General features: G+C 40.1%; 2 protein-coding genes across 2 annotated transcripts in view; both read left to right on the top strand.

Moving 5' to 3' along the window:
• The first annotated feature begins 986 nt into the window (after positions 1-986).
• On the top strand, positions 987-12,115 carry LOC140948799 (uncharacterized). Its single transcript, XM_073398066.1, has 3 exons — positions 987-1,348; positions 11,300-11,608; positions 11,962-12,115. The coding sequence occupies exons 1-3, from the start codon at positions 1,195-1,197 to the stop codon at positions 11,985-11,987; spliced, it is 489 nt and encodes a 162-aa protein (XP_073254167.1). The 5' UTR covers positions 987-1,194; the 3' UTR covers positions 11,988-12,115.
• Positions 12,116-16,207: 4,092 nt separating this feature from the next.
• LOC140949096 (vascular endothelial growth factor receptor 1-like) overlaps positions 16,208-22,000 on the top strand; it is a 40,408-nt gene continuing 34,615 nt past the window's right edge. Inside the window, exons 1-4 of the mRNA XM_073398337.1 lie at positions 16,208-16,214; positions 16,815-17,129; positions 18,868-19,182; positions 19,733-20,041. Of these exons, the coding sequence (XP_073254438.1) occupies positions 16,208-16,214; positions 16,815-17,129; positions 18,868-19,182; positions 19,733-20,041 (946 nt within the window). The remainder of the gene's footprint in view (positions 16,215-16,814; positions 17,130-18,867; positions 19,183-19,732; positions 20,042-22,000) is intronic.

Here is a 22,000-nt window from a genome sequence, read left to right as displayed (position 1 = left end):
AAGTTTGTTAAAGTTATGATTAATTGGTAACAGAACTTCGTGTCGTCCAATTCGGTCTGTAATCATACTCGTGATTAAACAAATCGGACTCCCGCTACGCGGTCGTCCGATTTTGTTAATCACTCGTATGATTACAGACCGAATTGGACTCCACTCAGTCCTGTTACCATTACTAATAGCGCAGTAAAATATCGGAAGGCCCTAAACATCGAGAACGCGAATGTCCCGGACGTATGGCACTCAATAGTTTGGTATTTCGTTCTATGAAATGCAACCAAGTTCGAAAGCTTTTGTTTTTACTGTTATAGTATGACATAGTTTAGTCAGAGCACTGAATTAAAGAGGGAAAAGTCCAACTTTGGGTTCATATTTTTTACTTCCGGGACATCAACGCTTTCGTTACGCTTATGTCTCAAAAACAGTCCAACAATGCACTTCGAAACAATACTGATCTAGTCTCACGCGCGATTTTATAACGGTGAACAAAATAAGTAATTAAACGTAACACCTGTGACAGATGATAAAATGGTTACAACAGGATAAGCAAAGAGTACGATGATACTGTAGGAAAGCTGAAAAACAAGCATCGATCACTTGAATATACTTTTTTTTTTTCTGGTGAGTGGGGAGGGGTCGTTGTCGGTGGTTGTTCCGTTCGAGTCATATCAGCCTCTTCGGTTGGACAGCAGTGTAAACGGTGTTTCGAAAAATTAATTATTAGAGAAGTCTTTACGTGCGCTGTGGTTGTCAACCAGGTAGGAACCATAGCATCTAAGGGTTCTTTGACTATTATCTTGCTATTATCTCTATCATTTATGAGTGGTTGGAAGGAAAAGGGCATACTTCTTGCCGTCATGTCAAAATGGCTTTGTACTGTTATTCAAATATAGGTGAGCTTTTTAAAATAGCGGTGAAAATAAGCCAGTTGGTAAGTTTACAGGGTGACTGCGTCCGCTTGAAAGAGGCCGCAACAACGGCTCAATAGAGGTAGAATTTACCGTAAATATTGAAAGCAAATTCCGGGAATTTCACAAGTAACCGGTTAACGGAGAGCCTCTTAATAGAGTTTTGATAGTAGTAGAATTGTTGAGCAGAGTTCTTCCGATTTGATTGAAACCGGCTAAAACAGGAATTGGCTTCTGATTGGCTGTAGTTGCCACACTTATCTTCCATCGTCTCTATAAGTATCTCGTGATGTTTGTATTGGAAGGAAAGAAAAAAGGAGAGGAGAAGAATTACATCGTTGACCATTTTTCCAACATGGCGCCTTGGGACTGTTGCAGGGTATGGCGAGGTTTAGTCTGGAGCCTGTTTGCCTTTTATGCTACATTTCTGTTGATTACTCCAGGTATGTCAACTTATGTTTAACTCTAATGGGGCGGGTTGAGAGCGAATAATATAAAATTGTAGTTTAAATGTGCTACGACTTTGACTCTTTCCAGCGATAGTCCTTTGTCACAGTGAATCACGGCAAGGAAAGTTGGGTATGGCTTTAATACCAAAACTCTCAAATGATCTAATTTAGTAGAATGTTTTCACAACCATTACTTCTTTCATTCATGGCCGACAGGAAAATAGGCACCTTTTATGTTAAGAAGAGCTATAAAATCTGATTATGGACCAGAAGCATTTCAAATATACGTGCGCACGATGCCATCCTGCGAGTAGAGCCTTTACCTTTACTTACTGCGATTTAGGGGTCTTCCACGAAAAGTGCTCTGTAATAAACATGTCAAGCTTGTTGGGCAGCCCAGGTACAGTAGACTTGTTATTTTAATAGCGTTTTAATGGTATATTCGTTTTTTCGGATTCTTTATCTAGGTGTAGGAGCCCTAAAGTTCCTCCAGGATCCTCCATCAGTCCAGGTATCTTGTGTCGGCTGGACTGTTGACTACAATTGCACAACAGATGACCCAAGTGCCACGGTGTCACTTTTATATTCTAGAAATTTTGGCATTTCTTATAGTGTGTTACAGGTCTCACCAAACAAACTTCTTTTGAGGAAACAAGTGTTCACCCTAGTAAACCTTATTCTTTCGGATGGAGGATCCTATAAATGCAAGGCAACGGACCAGTCAGGTCAAACCATTCAATGGAACCGTGTTTCAGTGTTATTTTTACTGGCAGGTTTGTAAGAATATTCTGAGTAAATTGATACTCGTGAGTAGAAAATATGGTGAATACAAACCTTTGACAAGTGCGACATGACTACGTTAAGTGCCAAAGTGATGTGTTGAATAAAAATGCAGCCTTACAGTAAAAGTGTATTAGGCTGTTTTAGCAACAGAAAGGGGAAAGTCAGTTGACGACGGCGCGAGCAAATCAAATAACTGGCTTGACCAATGGTAGAGCGGCAAATTGGGCACCGGAAGTCGACTTTAGACCTTTTGCTAAATCAGCCTATTATTAATCAGACCCCTTACTAAGGGGCCAGCAAACATGAGCGCCACATGCACTTGTCCTCAACTGTTTTACCAATATTTTATTTTGTAAAATGAACCTGTGCTAAGCAGATGCCTTGTGTCAGTCCGATAGTTTGCCATTATTTCTTTGGAATGCAAAGCGGGCTGGAGTGTGGGATACGAGATACGTCCTAATAAAAGCTGTAAAATCCCATTTACAAAGATAATTTTAGATGTAAAATAAGTCAGAATAACCATTTTAATTCAGACTTTTTAACCAATTACTGTAGTAAATTATGCATAGTGACTACTTACTAAATGCTGCACGTAAAGTACATTTTCTTATGAACTTTTTTTGCAGTTCAGTTACCCAGGCATTTTGTTTTGAAACCAAATAAATCAATCGATGTGCTGCAAGGGCAGAGTGGAGAAGTCACATGTGAAGCTGAGAGCCCTTCAGTTTCTAACCTTAAGAGGGAAAAGCAACAGGACGATCAATCATATGCAGCAGTCCCCAACAGCCAAGTTAGCATCACTAAAGATTCAAACTATGTGAGAGCGACCCTAAAGATTACAAATGCCCAGTTTGCAGACACTGGTACATATAAATGTACAGTGTCAGTTCCACCAAATAAATCAGATTACAGGCTGGCAACCGTTAGAGTCAAGGGTAGGTTTATTTTGAATTCTTACGTTACACTGGAATTCCAACAAATTTAAATTAATATTTATGATTCTTGCACCTCCCCTTGCGTCGTCCACTTTAATTTTCAAAGATAATTTAAACGCACGAAAGAAAAGTCAAATCTGGGGGAAGGAGGCTTTTGGACCTATTTGTAATCTGAATACATGTCATTGTGTTTCCGGAAGATTGGTCTCACAGCATCTAATCTCGGACCCAGATCTCTTGTCTGAGAAGCTGAAGGTGAGATCAGGTGACTGATCGGTAACTTTTCGGGCCGGAAAGCTGTTTTTTGTTTGTTGTGTTTGCATTCAAGATCAAAGTTTCAATAATTTTGAAAATAATAAAATAAATCTATCAGTTTAAAATGAAGCAACATTGACTGGTTTGTAGGCCAGGAAATGTGCTACTATTCAACAGGTTTGGATTTCAAAATTTGCCTTTGGGCCCGAAAGTTTCCGTGACTTTCGAGAAACAGGCACGTGATTGCGTGTCAGTAATGTGATAGGAGATGAATATTTTTTAACAGCGAGCTTGGATTTTAATGGCAATAATATTAGCTTATAGATAGCCCAACAGCGTGACTTCAGGTTGGGCCCACCTACCTTTCAGTCCCCTATCAAACAAAACTTTTGAATCCGCCCCCTTTGCAGGTCAAGGAAGTCTTCCCGTGATCGCCCAAATAGGAGATTGTGTCGAACGGGACGAAGATATACATACACTACAAAATCATGCCGTAAATTTTTCATGTAAATTAAAAAAAAAACTGTCTTATTACTGTTACCCCTTATCATTCTCAGCATTTTCGAGAAGAACCAGTTTATTCAAGGAATAAATCCCAGTATAGCCTGCGTTGCAGCCGGCCGACGCATCGCCTAAACCATGTATAGATACAGAGAAGGTTTAGTGTCTGCGATGCAGGCTAAGCCCGGTAAAGCGAGACAAGGCAAAAAAAAAAGCGGGGGGGGGGGGGGGGGAAGCACAAATTTTATCTTTAACTCATGTCCTGCGAACGCGAATTTTGAGAGTAGCAAAGAAAGTTTTGAAAGAATAACGCGTTAGCATTGACCTAAATGACATGCGAGAATGCTACTATACAGGTTAGAAGCAGTAACGGTTTTTAGTTAAGGACTTGAGACTTGAACTTACATATAAAGTTAGAATACAGTCTGTGCTCTAAGGAACATTGAAAGGAGCCCAGTTCTCTGAACCTGTAAAATCTAGACTGTCCATGAGCGTATGATTTGTATGAAAAATCGGCCATTTTCTTCGAGTCACTCAAGAGTAATAGTTAGGCGCCAGGGGCCACCGGGCTCTGCTAGAGCACAACCTTGTTTGAACTTTAATTTATAATATCAGGACCTGAACAATCGATGGCAATCGATAACAATCGATGACAATCGATATCAGTTAATCGATTAATTTTGATAATCGATGGACAATCGATCCCGAAAATTTTTGTGATTATTGATTATCATCGATTATCAATATTAATCGATAATCGATATGGGAATCGATCAATTAACATAACAGATTGTTATCAATATGCAATATCAACCGATTACCTATTCAGTCAAACATTTCAATTGTCACACATTTTGATATCATTGCTTTTTAATTGAGTAAAAACAAGCGAGTAGCAATGTTTATTCGCCCACACGTTTCGCGCGAGTTTAAAATTCATAGTCTAGACGTACTACGTTTAGACTATGAGAGCAACCCTAAAGATTACAAATGCCCAGTTCGCGGACACTGGTGCATACAAATGCACAGTATCAGTTCCACCAAATCAATCAGATTATAAGCTGACAAAGATAGAAGTCAAGGGTATGCTTGTACTCTATTTCATTGTAAAGGTTACATACATGTGCTTTTATTTCTAGTATCTCATTATTTCTGCAATACATGGCCCAGCGGCCAGCATATTAGACTCACAATACGGTTGTCCCCAGTGCATGTCCAGCTCTGACTTGCTGAATTTGTTTTTGGTCTTTCCAACATCAATTCCTTGGCTATGCTTTTCCAGCTGGTTGCTTCCTGCCAGTTAGGGTTTTCAATCCTGTTATGTTCTATTTGGGTTATCATTTTGTTTCCAGTTAAATCAAGAGTGGAGTGCCTGTAAACTAGCTGGACTTCCACTGTGAAAGCAAACCAAAAAACCAGTATTAACTGCACATCAACAATGTACATGTACAGTACTCACTTATGAAATGGACAAAAACTGGTGAATACCCATATGATGGTCTGATGATGACTAAGTTCTGGCATTTGACGTGGGTGACAGTTCTGCTCTGTACAAAACAATAGCAATATTTTGTCAGACAAATTATTTGTTATTGTGTAGGCTACAGTTGATTGTCACTGAGTATTAATCTATGTAAAATCTGTTTTATTCACACATTTAGCTCCTTTAGCACCTAAAATTAGTCCCTACACAGAGAAAACAGAAATACTAGAGGGATCCACCAAGGCTATCAAGTGTGTAGCAGAGGGATATCCAAAGCCAACGGTAGACTGGTACAGAAATGGCAAGAAAATGAATGTCACAAACTGCCATTCAAACCCTCAGAGTTGTGATAAAGTTGACTATGAGGTTTATGAAGAAAGAGATGGTTCTTCTGGACTTCATACTATTTACACAGTTCAAGTTCTCAAAATAAGAAGTGCACTATATCCTAGACTACGAGTAGTCCCCCATTTTTCCTCAGGGATAGTAGAGCGAGCGAAACGCGAGCGCGCGTGAAAATCACCCCCACGCGAGAAAAGGCGACACGCGGCGGGAAGAGAGAAAAATCCCCACCGCGTGTCGCCTTCTCTTGCGTGGGGTGATTTTCACGCGTGCTCGCGTTTCGTTCGCTGTACTATCCCTGAGGAAAAATGGGGGACTACTCGTAGTCTAACTATATCCAAGAGATGTTGGTGAATTTAAATGTGTTGCATCAAATGGAGTTTCACCAGATGCTGAGTTGATTGTCAGCTTGGATGTTCAAGGTACCTATAAGCAAAGGAATACCGTTGAACTTTATGTAACCAGTAATTTGCATAATACATTTGCAATTTTTTTACCCCATTTACAATTAATGATTTGCTCAGAACCAACATCTAGAGCCTTAGTTCCATTGTACAGCTGTACCAATTGTGATCCTTAGTAAGTAGATTTTAACTGTTAAAGACATCTTTAATGCACAACTCATTGGAAACGCCTGTGAACTAGTCAATCAAATCAGGCCAGAATTGATATTAATCCTTCTCTGTATACGTATCCGCTCTCTTTTGAACATTTGGAAACATTGTTACCTTCCTATGCATTAATTAATTTTTTACCTAAATGTTTCAGCCAGGAGTGAAACTAGCTGGTGAAAGCATAGAAAAACAATTGTAAGCACTTTTGTTACTTGTACACTGTAGCACTTACAGTGTACAGTGCAAAGTTGTATTCTGAGTGCAAACCTGTTTTCCAAGTTGAGAAAGGCAAGAAACTAATTTGAAGAGGGGGGTGGGGGGAGGGGGGTTGAGAGGCTTATTTGCATTGGGGTGCTTATTACCTTACAGTTAAAATGTAATAAACATTGTCTTCCTTTCAAACAAACACATCTGTAAACAGAGCACAAAAACATATCTCTAAGAAGAAAAAACTAAATATGGTCTTAGTGATGGCATTTAAGGTCCTAAAAGTTCTCGTTTTGAAATGCTCTTTCTCTCCTTCTTTGTACTGGATATTCAGTCACATTTGTTTTCTTGGAGAATGGTTGCTTGGTAAGAAACTCTTGACAACAAGATCCAAAGCAGATTATACATGTAAGTTAAATCAGAGGTTGAAGAAAGATTATAAACATCAGAATACACGGTTCAAATTTTACAATCTTATTTTCAATATAAGATGTGGCGCAGTCTACCCCATGAGCATCGGAGTATGATATTTGCATACTGCAGACCGCAGACTGCAGACGGCTGTGTGTAAAAGTGGGACGGGGACAAGGGGACGGGGACATCAGGACGCGTGTGTGGGGACTTGGGACTTGGGGACGCGATACGAGAAACTTGAGGACATCAAGTATGGGACGCGGGGACGTGTGGGACGGGGACACAGGGACGTCAAAAACAGGGACGCAGGGGACGCGGGATGTGAACGATTATCGCAAAAGTCGGAGCTAAATGCAATGTCTCTTTCTTCGTGAAAATGTGTTGTTGATGTGTTACCGTAAAATTCCGAAAATAAGCCCCGGGGCTTATATTTTTCAAAGGCCCTTTTTGAGGGGCTTATTTTTGGAGGGGCGTATATTCGGAGGGGCTTATCTACGGAAGGAAATTTGCGTTTCGAAATAGATTGGGCTAGCCTTTTAAATGGAAGGAAATTCACCGTTTTTCAAGCCTTTGTTTTACTTTGTATTTGAGGGCAATTTTCAAGTACAAGCCCCCGGGGGGCTTATATTTGGAGGGGCGACTTAACGGAGGGTTTTTTGCGTTACGAGTTTGGGGGGCTTATATTTGGAGGGTCTTATTTTCGGAATTTTACGGTATTTAACACATTTTCACGAAGAAAGAGACATCGCATTTACCTCCGACTTTTGCGATAATTATTCACATCCCGCGTCCCCTGCGTCCCTGGTTTTGACGTCCCCGCGTCCTATATTTGATGTCCTCAAGTCCCTCATCTCTCGTCCCCAAGTCCCAAGTCCCCAAACACACGTTCCGATGTCCCCGTCCCCTTTTCCCCGTCCCACTTTTATACACAGCCACTGGAGACTGCAGACTGCAGACCATAGATTGCAGATTGTAAATTAAAAGACACCAAAAATCTTCCTAGCAAAGGTGACACCATCAAAAATATAACATTGTGTGAAAGTGAGAAAGGGGCCTGGGAACAAGGTTGATATTTTTGCGCAAAGTTACATTGGCCTCATTTCCAAGATGCTGTTGGCTATGCTTCACCGACGCGGCTCTTTATTGACTTACCCGTTATATCACTAATGGCGCTGATTCTTTATTCTTCTTTGATTAATGTGAATTGATAATGACAAGTAGCAATGCCCACTAATGCCTGTCTAAATAGTAGTCTTCTGTAGAAAAGAGTTTTTAGTTTGCGAGCACTTCGTGCTCACTATAGTTACCTCGACAAAAACAACTAGGATAGATCACGGACATTTAACACCTTTTAAATGACGTATTTCATGTTAGCAGTATTTAAAGATATGCTAAATAATCTAAACCAAACAGATCCTACCTGGACTGGACGAATTACCGGAAGTGCATTTTGAATTTCGAAATAAGCAAATCGACAGTGGCTTTTTTAACAGGCCAATCATTGCTCATACTCAAATCCTAGTACACAGGTGGGGCTCCCGTAGAATAAGGATTCCGGCGCTGTTTCACAGATAGACTTATATAACCAGAGTTTAGTTTCGTCTGTGGTGCAGGCTAAATTGCTAGCCTGTTGCTATGGATTCATGAGCGATTTTGTGACATCGGCAGACATTATTCTGCTCTAATTCAATACGAGAAGAACATCCAACAACTCCTTCAGGAATGAGGTCGGTGTAATTAGCGTGAAAAATATAAACTTCGCTTCTAGGCTTTACATGTACTTCTCGGAACAAGGTAATGTTGATGATGATGCCACCTTTATTACGATATTTTTGGTTTCATTCACTTTACAGTCTTGCTTTGCTGCCTCGTGCAGTCTGCAGTCTGCAGTCTGCAGTCTGCAAATGTCATACACCGCAGGAGCATCGCATCATCATGGCAACTCATTTAAGCATACGGTAAATCCACTATTAAGCCCCCCAGGGGGCTTATTTTTTTCAAGCACTTTTGAGGAGAGGCTTAATAGAGACGAGGCGGGATAGAGACGGGGGTGCTTATTTAATTTAGCGAAATGCATCAACAGGAGCAAGGTTTCTCAAGGACAGACTTGTTTTACCGGGCGCTATACTGTTTTTTCTAACAATAAGAAAATGGTAACAATTCTCCACAGAGAATTAGAGCATAAAGTTGAAAAAGTTCGATCAGCACGTGAAGTTTGAGGTCGTATGGCCGAAGACCAAAAACAATATGAATTTCCAGCCTGAATAAACCATAACTGATCAGTCCACGTTAATTGTTCGTGAAGAATAAGGATGGAGGGGGGAGGGAAGGGGGGGGGGGATTTAATAACTTTTCTCTGACCTCTGAAAAGGGGGGGCTTATTAGAGAGGGGGCGCTTAATAGAGTATTTACGGTACTTTATTCGAGATAGTGACATGAACTAGGCATCAACTAACAATCTTAATTAAATGCAGTTAAGCCGACACTGAAAGAGAGATTAGGTGCAGTTGCTGTGGTAGAAGACAAAGAAGCTGAAGTTTCCTGTACAGTGACCAAGAGCAACCCACTGCCAACGTTCAGTTGGCAGTATGCTTTCAAAAACTTGGAATGTGATATTCAATCTGGTACCTGTGTCCCTAAGGAAAACAAGTGGATTACTGTTCCTAGTCAGCTGGTGTTTCCAAGCAGCTCAACACCAACAAATGAAAGCATTGTGAATGTTGCCAAAGACCAACAAAATGCATTCTACCGTTGCCAAGCATTCAATTCCTTGGGAAATGATTCGCAAATCTTGAGATTTGTCAGACTTGGTAAGAACATCAGTTAGTAAAAACAGTCCGTTTTTTGAGATATTGAATTGTACAAAAGTGTAAGAATGTGCTTCATACTACTACAGACAAGAGGACAGATTTTCTAGGGCCGACCTGCACCTGTTCAAAACAAAGTTTGTGATTGGCTGGCAAAACAATAGGGATGGTGACATAGTGCGAGTTATAGGGACCAATGAAATAAGAGCTTTGGATGCGTGCAGGTCAATCGATTTTCTACTTATAGGTCAAGCTAGGTTGCAAATGGACAGATTAATGCTCACCTGAGGACATTTTTAGCTGCATGTATTTTGTGCACATCTAATTGGGCTTGGAACTGAGACACCCTATGTGATAATATATATTGGAAAATGTGTGGTTCCAGGCATATCCATAAAACCGTGCCGAAAAAATAGGCCAAAGTTTTAAAAAAAGTCTTTACGAAGGTAAGCTTGTAAAGAACTTATGCAGATCTTGGAAGATGTTATCCACCTCAACATCGAGCTCCAGCCTGGGTGGATAACATCCTCCTTGATCTGCATAATTCTTTATATCTTACCATCCTCATTTTTAAATAATTACATGTATTGCTAATTTCCTATGATTGATCAACAGTGAAACCAGATCCCAAGGTTGAGATTGACACTGGCAAAACTATGACCGAGGTGAACGAGAAGTCTACCTTACAGGTCTTCTGCATTGACAGGATTGATGGTGACTGGGACCTCCTTTTCTCAAAAGATGGGGGAAAAATAGAACTAAGTGATCCACGTGTTAATGTCACCATTTTTGAAAATCTACCGAAAGAAACTGAAAGGTTGTTTAAACTGACGATAAAGAATGTTACAATGAATGATACAGGAGAGTATGGATGCACCCTTTCTGTTTTGTTTCCAAATCTCCTTGATGCCATCAATGTTACAGTGAAAGGTGAGCGAGCTAAGGTTTGAAAGAATATTCTGAGTAAATTGATACTCGTGAGTAGAAAATGTGGCGAATACAAACCTTTGACATGTGCGACGTGGCTACGTTAATTGCCAAAGTGATGTGTTGAATAGATGCAGCCTTACAGTAAAAGTATATTATTAAGCAGACCCCTTACTAAGGGGAAGCAAACATGAGCACCACTAGACTACGAGCAGTCTCTCTTTTTCTTCAGATTTAGTAAGGGGAGTGCACGCGCGCGAGTGTTGAGCGGTGAAGCCGAGAGACGGGAGAAACGAAGGCGGCAGCCCGAGAAGAAAAAAGAGCGCCTTCAGTTACGCGCGTGGTCATTTGCGTGTCTCGGACGTTTTGCTCTACGGGCCAAAAACAAAGAGAGACTGCTTGTAGTCTAGAGCACCACGTGCCCTTGTCCTCAACTGTTCTTCCAATATTACGTTCTGTAAAATAAACCTGTGCTAAACAGATGCCTTGTGACAGTCCGATAGTTTGCCATTATTTCCTTTGGAATGCAAAGCGGGCTGGAGTGTGGGACACGGGATAGTCAGAATAACCATTTTTGTTTCAGACTTTTTAACCAATTACTGGGAGTAAATTATGTGTAGTGACTACCCATTGAAGGCTGCATCTAAGGTACATTTTCTTATGAAATTTTTTTGCAGCTCAGTTACCTAGGCATTTTGTTTTGAAACCACACAAATCAATTGATGTGCTGCAAGGGCAGAATGGAGAAGTCACATGTGAAGCTGTGGGCTCCTCAGTTTCTACCCTGAAGTGGGAAAAGCAACAGGATGATCAATCATATGCAGCAGTCCCCAACAGCCAAGTTAACATCACTAAAGATTCAAACTATGTGAGAGCAACCCTGAAGATTAAAAATGCCCAGTTTGCAGACGCTGGTACATATAAATGTACAGTGTCAGTTCCACCAAATAAATCAGATTACAGGCTGGCAACCGTTAGAGTCAAGGGTAGGTTTATTTTGGATTCTCACATTACACTGGAATTCCAACAAATTTAAATTAATATTTATGATTCTTGTATCTCCCCTTGCGTCGTTCATTTTAACTTTCAAAGATGATTTAAACGCACGAAGGAAAAGTCAAATCCGGGGAGGGGGAGGCTTTTGGACCTATTTGTAATCTGAATAAATGTCATTGTGTTACCGGAAGAAAGCATCTAATCTCGGACCCAGATCTCTTGTCCGTGAAGCTGAAGGCCATATTTATTCATCTTACTTTTTGTTTGGTTATCACTGTTACATTTTAGTGAAATATCTGTTGTTTTCTCACTGTGACAAATATATTGTCTTATTTACTTACAGTTTCGCCCGCCGTCCGAAGGAAGTAGTAATAGATCCGGTCCTGGAAGAAAAGGCAAATGAACCACTATCCCCCATTTCATGGACACGAACTTTAATAAGTAGCCACCGAAAATAAATCTTGAGATATAATAACTAAATCTTGTTCTGTTTATGCTACTGCTCTAGTTAATCTATCCGTATATGGACCGGGCTTTTCTTTGTTTCCTGCGACCAGGAGGAAATTCGGAGACCCCCCTCTAGACGTTCAAAACCGCTCATGATACTGTCAATTACAGAGAATAATGTAGCCATCATTCCCAACATCTAGGTATAACTTGATTGGCACAATAACGTACATAATTTGATGTCATCATGGCGCGTCAATTGTTGAATTTATTGCAGAATCCAAATTTTCCTAAAAGTAGCCATAAAAGGAAAAATACTTAAAATATAAGGTGTCTGATAAGTTGGCTAACACATAAACTATCTACAACAATAGCAGTGACGTCAAGATGACGTCATTTATTATAAGGAAGGAACTGGAATTATCCGCCATATTGGGTTCCGACCCCGTATACCGTAAATCGAGATAATCGTGATCGAAAATTTGATGTGCGTATCGTGAAAGATACTTAGGAAGCAAAACATCTGCAAGATTCTGAGAGATATAACCACTGTTGAAAAACTGAACTGAGTATCTGCCATTTGGTCATTTTAATTTCGTGTTTTTTTTTTCTCAAATTAGTCACTGACAAGCCTAGACTACGTTAAACCCAATAATAACTTTAATAAAATAATTTAAAATTTAGTGTAATCAGAAACTCATAAGGAGTTGTTCAATGCTCGTGAATATTCATGTTTTATAAGTACCATATATAGGAACCCTCCCTGCAGCCTCAAAAAAGCAATAGATTTCCTGAAAACAGCTTTACACGTACATCACGCTTTTTTTTTAACATTTCCATCACTGCACGACTTCGACATGAAACGTTATGCATTGACTTTCTTTTTCTTTTTACTGAACTTCGACACAGTCTGAACGAGATGAAATAAGCGCGGCAAAGTTGAAGCGGCGCAAATACACTTTTTAGTGACGTTTTTGTAGCTGTCGACATCGATGTTGCTTAGTGAGCTCCCTCAGGTTCCCTCCCGAGAACGTAGAGTAAAATGACTTCACGTCGTTTACGAAGTTTGATTGGTCAGTTATCTTTTGATCTCGTTCCAAATATGGTACTTGCGAAAATAAAAATTCACGAGCATCGGACAAAGCAAACATATCACAATTACACGTTTCAGCCCCTTATGAGTTTCTGGGGTGATATAACACTGCAATCAGAAAAATATAAACAATTAAAAGCCCTTAATATTATAGAAAATGTAGAAAAATGAAAAAATATGGCTGTCCAAACTAGGTGGCAATGGTAACATCAATTTTGACGTACACATCACGACCGACTTTTAGGCCAGTCGCTAAGTTTGGCGGTCGGTCGATCATAGTTTAAATAGTTATGAAGTTATTCAGCTTTTTAGCGAGAGCCCTCCGCCCGGTCTCAAAAAAGGTTAAAGAGTTTTTCGATATAAGATCAACTTTAAGGGAGAGAAACCACCCACATGAAAGAATCTTACTGTTACCGTTTTTCCAGTTTGACAAGAAAGCCTGTTTCTGACCGTTTTGATCATGACGTAAGCTCTTTATTGGCTGACGGACATTTCGTTGTTCTTTTTTAAACAAATAAGGAAGCCTGGACTGTGCTGTGTTCTATCGTAAAGTACGCAGAGAGCGGCTAGTAGGAGCTCTTAGTCAAGAGCCTAATATGTAAAGGCATACTTCTATTTCCTCCTCGGAGGTAGTTTCTTGCTGTTGTTTATTTCAGCAAAAGCATTTGTTTTAGCTTGTGTATGAATGGTTCAGTCATGTAGGTACTTTGGATTGAATTTTTCTGGAATCAAGGGGGTAGTAATTTGAGCAACATTTCCAAATTGAACCGACAGGAGCCGCAATTGGAACAATAGCGCCATTTAAAGGAGCAAAAATAAGCCGTGTCTCGTTCTTGACCTTTCGTGTGTTAAAAAAAAAAGAAAAATTAAAGAGCTTTAAAAATGATAAACAAGGAAAGCAAGGCTAACCGTGCAGCACAGAGCCTCTTATTAGCCGATCCTTTTGATGAGTATTGTTTTCGAACTAGTCAATTCAGGTCAATTCCTACTGGTCTATAAAATAATGAGCAAGAGGCATGTTTCCTAGAAGTTATTTTCTGTTCTGCAATGCACGCATTCATGTATGCCACTAAGAAAACCTTGGGGTCTGCCCCTGCTATGGCTTATAGCACTTATAAAACTTCCAACTTCTTTCGGAATTGTCAAGGCTGTGTTCACACTCTATAAGATAGCTTTTGCGTCGGCACGAAAACCACACCGTGTCAGTGATCTGTTCACACATAAAAACAGTCAGATTCCGGCGCGATTTTTGTAACAGAGCGAAGCTGCACTGCACTGCACTGCACTGCACTGCACCTATCTCAAAATAGAGAGTCACATATCGGACAGGTGTTCACTTTTCTTGAGATGGAGACACGCGCGACCAAGATGGTAGCCTGCGAAAACATCCGTTTCTCCTCGCTCTTCGCCGCTGGGGAAACGACCAAAATGGCGGGTGGAGAGTTAAACGCGTGGAGAGTTAAACCGTACAGAATTTAAGAGTTTAACTGTACAGAATTTAACCCAGACAAAGAGTTTAACTCCCCTTGAACAGTTTTAAAAAAGAATAAAAACTTTTTCTACTTGACAGTCAGGCATCTTGAACAACTCTGATCTGTTACTTAGCTCTATTTTTTTAATTACTTAAGTTAAATAGTTTTTTTTTTTATAAGTACTGTATAACCTCCACCCACTTGTAACCGTTCTGTGGTAGCAGCCAACTCGAAAGCTTGGCTCCTTTGGCTGCTACACACTCTTTTCCTTTGTTATGTTTGATTCAATGTATAGTTAGCTCTGTTTATTATTATTATTTTTTTTTTTGTTCCTTATTGTTGTTGTATCGTAATTGAATAAGTGTGAATAAATGAACTTGAACTTGAACTTGAACTACACCGAGAAGCTTTTCGTGTTGGCACGAATATAGTGTGAACACAGCCAAAGATATTATGACTAGAGGGGTTTTCCTTTCACTATACACTTGTCGAAGATGATTGTTTTTCATTGATTCCACTGTTCTCCTCAGTAGATAAGTAAATTTCTTGCATATCTTCTTTTGAGATAAGAGATAAGTTAAAGCTACGTAATTTCAGATTGCATTTCAGGGAAGACAGTGTTCTTCAAGCTTGCTCAAATTTTGCCCAAAAGGAGTTTTGTTGACCATGCTAAAGATTCATAGAAAATTGATCGAAAATGGAGGCAGATTTAGTGTCCAGTTCTTGTCTGCCGTTTTTATCTTTTAGGGAAACACACATTACATGGACTATAAACATAGAATGAAAATAGTTTTTATTTGCGACTATATTTTTTCTAACACACCTAAAATTCCGCGAGTGATACATTATCTTTTTGACCCCCGTTTTGACTGAGTATTTATATGAGGGCTTATTAAAAAACGGTATACACTTTGATCTCCGTCGTGTCATAGTCAGTTTGAAATCAGACCATACTCGCGGACACGGCACGGAAAGTTACAGAAGATAAAATCGCATCTGAATCATAGACTTACCAGTTCAATGAAGTCAAAAAGGTTAAAAAATGGTCCTTGGAACGTCCCTGCTTTTCACAAGATTTTATATTTTTCCGCATTTCTTGCTGCAGTTATTCCAGGTATGCTACCCTCATATTTCTATCATATGTTGAAGATGGATTTAATTTGCAAATTGAATTGCGCGAATTGGGCAACTTCTTTTCAGCCGCACCGCATAACTTTTGCAATTGAAAAGGATTTCGTCCTTCATTTTAAACCTCGATAATATTCGAATTTGAAAAGACGTCAGTTGAAATCCACTTATACATGTATTCACAGTGCCACCAAGATGTCAGTTATTACAATTTAATCAGTTCGATGAGTGAGTGGAGAGGACTACTAAGGCGAGTGGGAGCCCAAGAGAATAGGGGCGGGAGGGGTGGTACGGGAGGCAAGAGAAAAAGGAGCGGGTGAAGGGAGTACTAAAAGAGCGGGAAGTGGGAAAATTACTATGGGGAGGCTACGTAACAACAGTGCCTAATAGTTCACAATCGAAGAAGCGCTAAAGGGAGGAAGCCAAGAGAAAAGGGGCGGAATGCGGGAATGCAAGGTACAGGAGGCTAGAGGTTCGGACCCCCTGCCCCCCAAACCACCCAAACCCCCCTATGTAAGTTACCGTAAACCTTAAATGACTTTCTTGATAATACCCCCTCTGTACGTATTAAAAATTTAAGGCCTTCTCTTTCATATACCCCCTCTCTTTCCTGTCAACTTTAACTTTTCCTCAACAATGTACGCTAATAAACGAAAGACTGTTTACGTGCACCGACGATACTGACGAGTGATTTCACTGAAATCTCCATATCAGATGGTCACTCATAACCCCCGATCCAAAACGGTAATTAGAATACCATATAACTCCTGCATTGTTTGTTTGCTTTTGTTGTTTGTTTGTTTTTCTTTTTTTCTTCCCTTTGCTGTCACGGCATGTGGTTTCGCATTTCCAGCTAGTTAATTCACGCCCCCGGCGTGTGAGTCGGCCAGGCCTTCCCGCTAAACAGGCCTGCCGCCGATGCCGAAAAAAAAAAAAACGGCCAATTTGGCCTCGGTATAATGTGTTCGAAATTCGATATCTGTCACTAGCAGCCCCCTCTTCGAAAACTTCATATTGAACTTGTTACAAAAACAATACTATTTTCCTTACGTACAGGTACACAGACTTTGAAATTCCTCAATCGACCGGCTCCCCCCATCTTGTCAGCTCACGTTGGCACCCATGTTGACTTAAACTGCTCGACAGATGAGCCAAATGCTACAGTGAAGCTTCTGTTTACAGATGATTTTGGTACAACTTGGAGAGTTAAAAGTCTTGCGCCAGACAGACTTGTTTTAAAGGAGCAGGTTTTTACCTTAATGAACGTCGTTCTTAGAGATGGAGGGAGCTACGCTTGTAACGCGACAGATCAGTCAGGTCAAACCATCCTATGGCCAAATAGTCGTGGAATAATCTTATACGTAAGATCAGGTGTGTTTATTTTGCTTTGTTAAAGGGGCTATGTCATGAGTTGTTGTCTTAGGTAAATTCAATTCTTTGCTTAAAAAAGTCATTACAATTGAACCGAGTTAATACGGTCACCAATTGGTCGTAATAAGGAGGTGGCCGTAAGGCGGGGTTACACTGTACTTAATGCCCTTACTCATAGACAAAATGCTCCTATAGGAGAAAGATAGTATCCCACCAATCTCATGAGGGAGCACTAACCATGGTAGTTTTTAAATTTTTGGTGATTTTTAGAGGCATGGTATTAAAACTTTTTTCAAGTTTCAATCCATGTTTATTATTACGAGAGGAAATTAACAGTTTCTTCAATGCCCAAATATATGGGGCACTCAGCGAGAATATAGTTCAAAACCACTTAAACATGGCGTTGTTAAACGTATTTTAGTATTTAAACGGTAGACATAGGAATATTTTTATCCCCTAAAAATTTTTCATGATCCGTTCGGATTTCCTAGCTGAAAGACTAGAGATCTGAAAATTATAGGGATCGAGACTTACCTTTTCGAAAATTTCAGCCAGAAACAAGGCTCCCGAAAATTCTAGGTGACCTTTCCAGGGCCGTTAAAAATGTTCAATTATACCACTTTCTAGATGTTCGAAAATCCTAGGAGAGGCAGGCAAGCAAGAAATTTTACAACAAATGTTCCGAAAATCTAAATCTCAAATCGTCTTCCGAACAGATATTTTCGAAAATTGACGTTGGGTGCCCTTGAATAAATATAGTCTGAGTTGCAAATTTTAAAAACTGGACCATTTTTGTTTTGGTATTTAATTGACTGATCAGTTTTATCTTTCCAAAGACAGCGAATAGTGTGACGTAGACCCCCACTTTATAGACAAGCAACGTGACTGAGTATAGCTGTTAGAAAGTTCGTGCTCATAATATCATTGTTTATTTTGACTTACCGGTGACATTAGCTGTGGTCACACTACAGACTTTTACCTAGGTAAAACCGATTTACCTAGGGCAAAATCATCAAAAAATCTGCCTAGGTAAACCTAGGTAAAAATTCTGGGAAGGTCAGACTACTGATATCGGCTCCCAAAGTTTTCACGCCCCAGTTGAATTTTTTGGAAAGTAAATTCAAGAATTATGCGCCAAACTGGAACGGGTTAATTTCCGCAAGAGTTGTGTGATACCCGGGGAATACGTACTCAACAAAGTTTTATTTGGGGAGGCTCCGTCCCGAGGTCTGCTCCCTTACCCATTTATACGCACCCTTTCTGCCGTACTTAAAACTGTCTTTAAGGAAGAATATATCACAACATCAGAACGTTTTCTCGACTTTTTCACAGTACATAAAATGCATGTTAGCCCTCTTGAGCCTTTTTACAGACGAAAATAACATATCTTCTCACCTTTCATCTACCTCAACTAATTAAATCCCTACCTTTTTTTCATCCTTGAAGCATGAAAACGGTAACCCTCCCTGTTCAGGCGGAGCCTCTCCGCATAGGCCATTGTAGGAAGGACCTCTCTTCCTCCGGGTTGTGTTATAAAAATAGGTGCCATTTATATTTTAAAACATTTACAGTATATTGTCCACTTTTGTTTCTGTTTGGTTGTTGTTGTTGTTGTTGTTTTTGTTTTTCAGTCTATGAGTTTTTTTGTGCTTTACCAAAAGTTTTTATTAATTAATTTATTTTTCACACAGGTTCATGCGAGGAGTATTATAAATAAAATCTTTCATTTTCTCCTCAGTTGAACTGCCAAAACATTTTGTGTTGATTCCGAACAAATCTATCACTCTGTTTCGAGGGCAGGATAGCAGAGTAACTTGTGAATGTGATGGTGCTGCAGATGCTACTCTAAAGTGGGAAAAGAAAGTGAATAAAGGATCATTTTCGGTTGTACCCGAAAGTAAAGTCACCATCATTAAAGATCTGATAACCAACAGAGTGCAGGCTATTCTGAAGATTGTTAATGCCCAATTAAGAGACTCTGGTTCCTACAAATGCACCGTAATGGTAGAACCTGATAAATCAGATTATAGGTTGACAACTGTGAGAGTTATAGGTAGGTTTGTCAGGTTTTTACACATTGAGTAATAACTGGACTTTTAACCGTGGACGGGGTGAGGTGGGAGGAAACTGAACAAAAATTTATTACTGGCAGGCATTGGGTTCCTAAATACGAGAAAGCGCCGTCCTGAAGTCAAATTCCTTACCCAAGTTCTGCTATATTTACCGCTATCATTTTGACGAAAAAGGTAGGTCTTTCGACCATCCATTGAGAAAACTTCATCCCTTTTCTAAACCCTTGAACAAAGCTAATGAATGATGTTAAGGGAGAACAGCCACACGTACAGCACTCTCGATGTTTGAGTTTAATCCCTCACTGAAACCACCCGCGGCAATTCAAATAAAATCTCTTTGACCGCCTTTACCAAACTTGATGTTGTAATAACATTTTGATTTTATTTCATCGTTATTTATTGGCATAGCTTAGTAAATCCCTAAAATAATAGGTCGAGGATCTGAAAAATACGGGTAAAAATTTCTTCAGAGAAATCCTGTTCGATTATGATAAAATAGTAAGATCAACGTGTTTTCGTTTTCCACGGCAGCTCAGTTGGCAGACCACTTCAGGCTGAGACCACGCAGATCAGTAACTGTGCTACAAGGCAAGGAGGTAAAAGTCAAATGTGAATCAAAGGGTGTTTCAGTCACCAAGCTACAGTGGAAAAAACAAACGATTACAGGGGATGTGCCTGTTCCAGACAACATGGTCACTTTTGCTAGAGATAGATCCACCAACGCCATGAAGGCTATCCTCAAGATCCCGAATGCTAAAATTGAAGATGCTGGTCTGTACAAGTGCGTGTTGACGGCTTTTGGCAAGACTGACTTCAAGCGGATCAAGATAACAGTTAAAGGTTAGTACAAACAAACAAACAAACAAACGAACAAACAAGCACTGAAGCAACAGAGAGACACCGGCTACTCATAAAAACCCTCTGGGGTTAGGCGTGATAGCAGAAATACAGCGCTGAAAATACCCAACGGAAGTTGTGGCTGAAGTTAGCAATGTGTTCCTGAGGGCATTCAGAGATTCCGTAACGAGGCTATTTCTGAATGTAGTCCGGCTGATACATGAATAGGATCAGAGCCAACGTAATGACTGCCCCCGCGTGGACCGGCACAGCGTCCACAAGTTATCGAACGTCTGTCACTGTTGACACCCCTCGGGGGAGGGGGGGGTGGACTCCTCATAATGGCCTATACTGTAAATATACTTTAAATAGGCTATTATTACTAAAGCGGGGCTTCACGCAAGCATGAAGCGCGCGCGAGCGGAGCCCCATACCTGAGAAAATTTGGTAATTCATCCATCCGAGAAATTTTTGTCATCACGTGACCGTGCGCCCGTCTGACCGTCCGTCCGCATTACAGGCATACCAATGAGAAATAACTCAATTAACAGGTTTGACACCACAGGTAACTCGAGGTGTTTTGGGCGGGAAATCGCATAGCCACCCGGCGGACTTTTAGAGAGAAAAAACAATAACAAAGTCGAGTCTTTTTCGACGTTATTGTTGATAAATTGACATTTAAACTAAAAAAGACCTGACCAGCAAAAAACACTGAGTAGACACACTGAATTCTGCAAAGCTGATCGTACTGAGAAAATTGACTTTGCTAATTTTCACGTAGTACGATCAGCTTTGCAAAATTCATTGTGTCTACTCAGCGTTTTTTTGCTGGTCAGGTCTTTTATAGATCCTACGTTTTGTGGCATATTCGTTAGCAGTCCTTTGCAGTTTAAATGTCAATTGATTACTTATTTTGGGGGCCGTAGGTCTTTTATAGATCCGATATGCTGTTCATTTTTGCATGTTATTTTTGATGTCTACACTCACGAGGATGTTGGATAAAGGGCTAGAGCAGTGATTACAAAAATAAAGGAAATGAATTTCGTTCGAAGAAAAAATGAAAATTTCATAGCGGGGGTGAGGAAAATGAGAAATGCTAGCGGCCAGCAAGGTGAAAATGAGCGGCAGTGAAAAAGTAAAAGCGAACAAGAACATGTGTGACTAGGAAGTGACACGTTTTAATCGCGCAAAACAACGGCAAAGAAATGTACAAAATGTTTGCTGCACGTGCAAATTTATTGTTAATTTTTTTTGCCAATGAGATCTATTGATTTTGTTGCCGTCCTCATTGCCGTCGCCGTTTAGCCCAGTTACACGATTTTATGAATTGTTTACAAGTATTAAGGGTGTGAGCTTCGCTTTTAGCCCTGGCTGAATCTATATGTTAGTTAGAGTTTACGTTCAAGAAAATTAAACTCAAAAAAATTCACACTGCTGGAACTCACAAGCAGAGGATAACTGACAATTTGTTGCTAGTTTCTTATTAATCCTATGGCTTGCAAGCTCATGCAGTTTATAATCGGCAGCTGAAGACAGTCATGCATTGATGGCAGTTTTTCTAAGGTGGTGCCTTTTGCAAGTGAAAAAAGATTGTTTATTTGTGAATAAAAGCACGTTTAGTTAAAATAGTAAATGTTTATGGATAACTTAACTACCGATTGGAAGAGGCAAATAGGCACGGTGAGATTGTGTTATTACAAGTGTGAACACCTAGTGAACTGAGATGGCCAAAAACTTCAGCGTTTGCGCAAGCAAAAACGCTTCTATGAAGCAAAATCTGACTTTGCAATCACCACAATTCTCGCAACGCCCTATTTATATGTTAGCCAAGGATCCAGCTAAAATTTCCATGTTCCACTGTCTTCGCGATTCGCTCCGCGGCGAAATAGTCTCAATCCTAAAGTTCCAACAACGCTTTGGATCGGAACCTTCAAACTTTCATGAGCGGCGTTCGTGATACAC

Source organism: Porites lutea, chromosome 9 (genome assembly GCF_958299795.1).
Source record: "Porites lutea chromosome 9, jaPorLute2.1, whole genome shotgun sequence".
In the NCBI taxonomy this organism is placed as follows: Eukaryota; Metazoa; Cnidaria; class Anthozoa; order Scleractinia; family Poritidae; genus Porites; species Porites lutea.
Note: the sequence above shows the minus strand (reverse complement) of the source record. Positions and strands in the feature narration are given on the sequence as shown.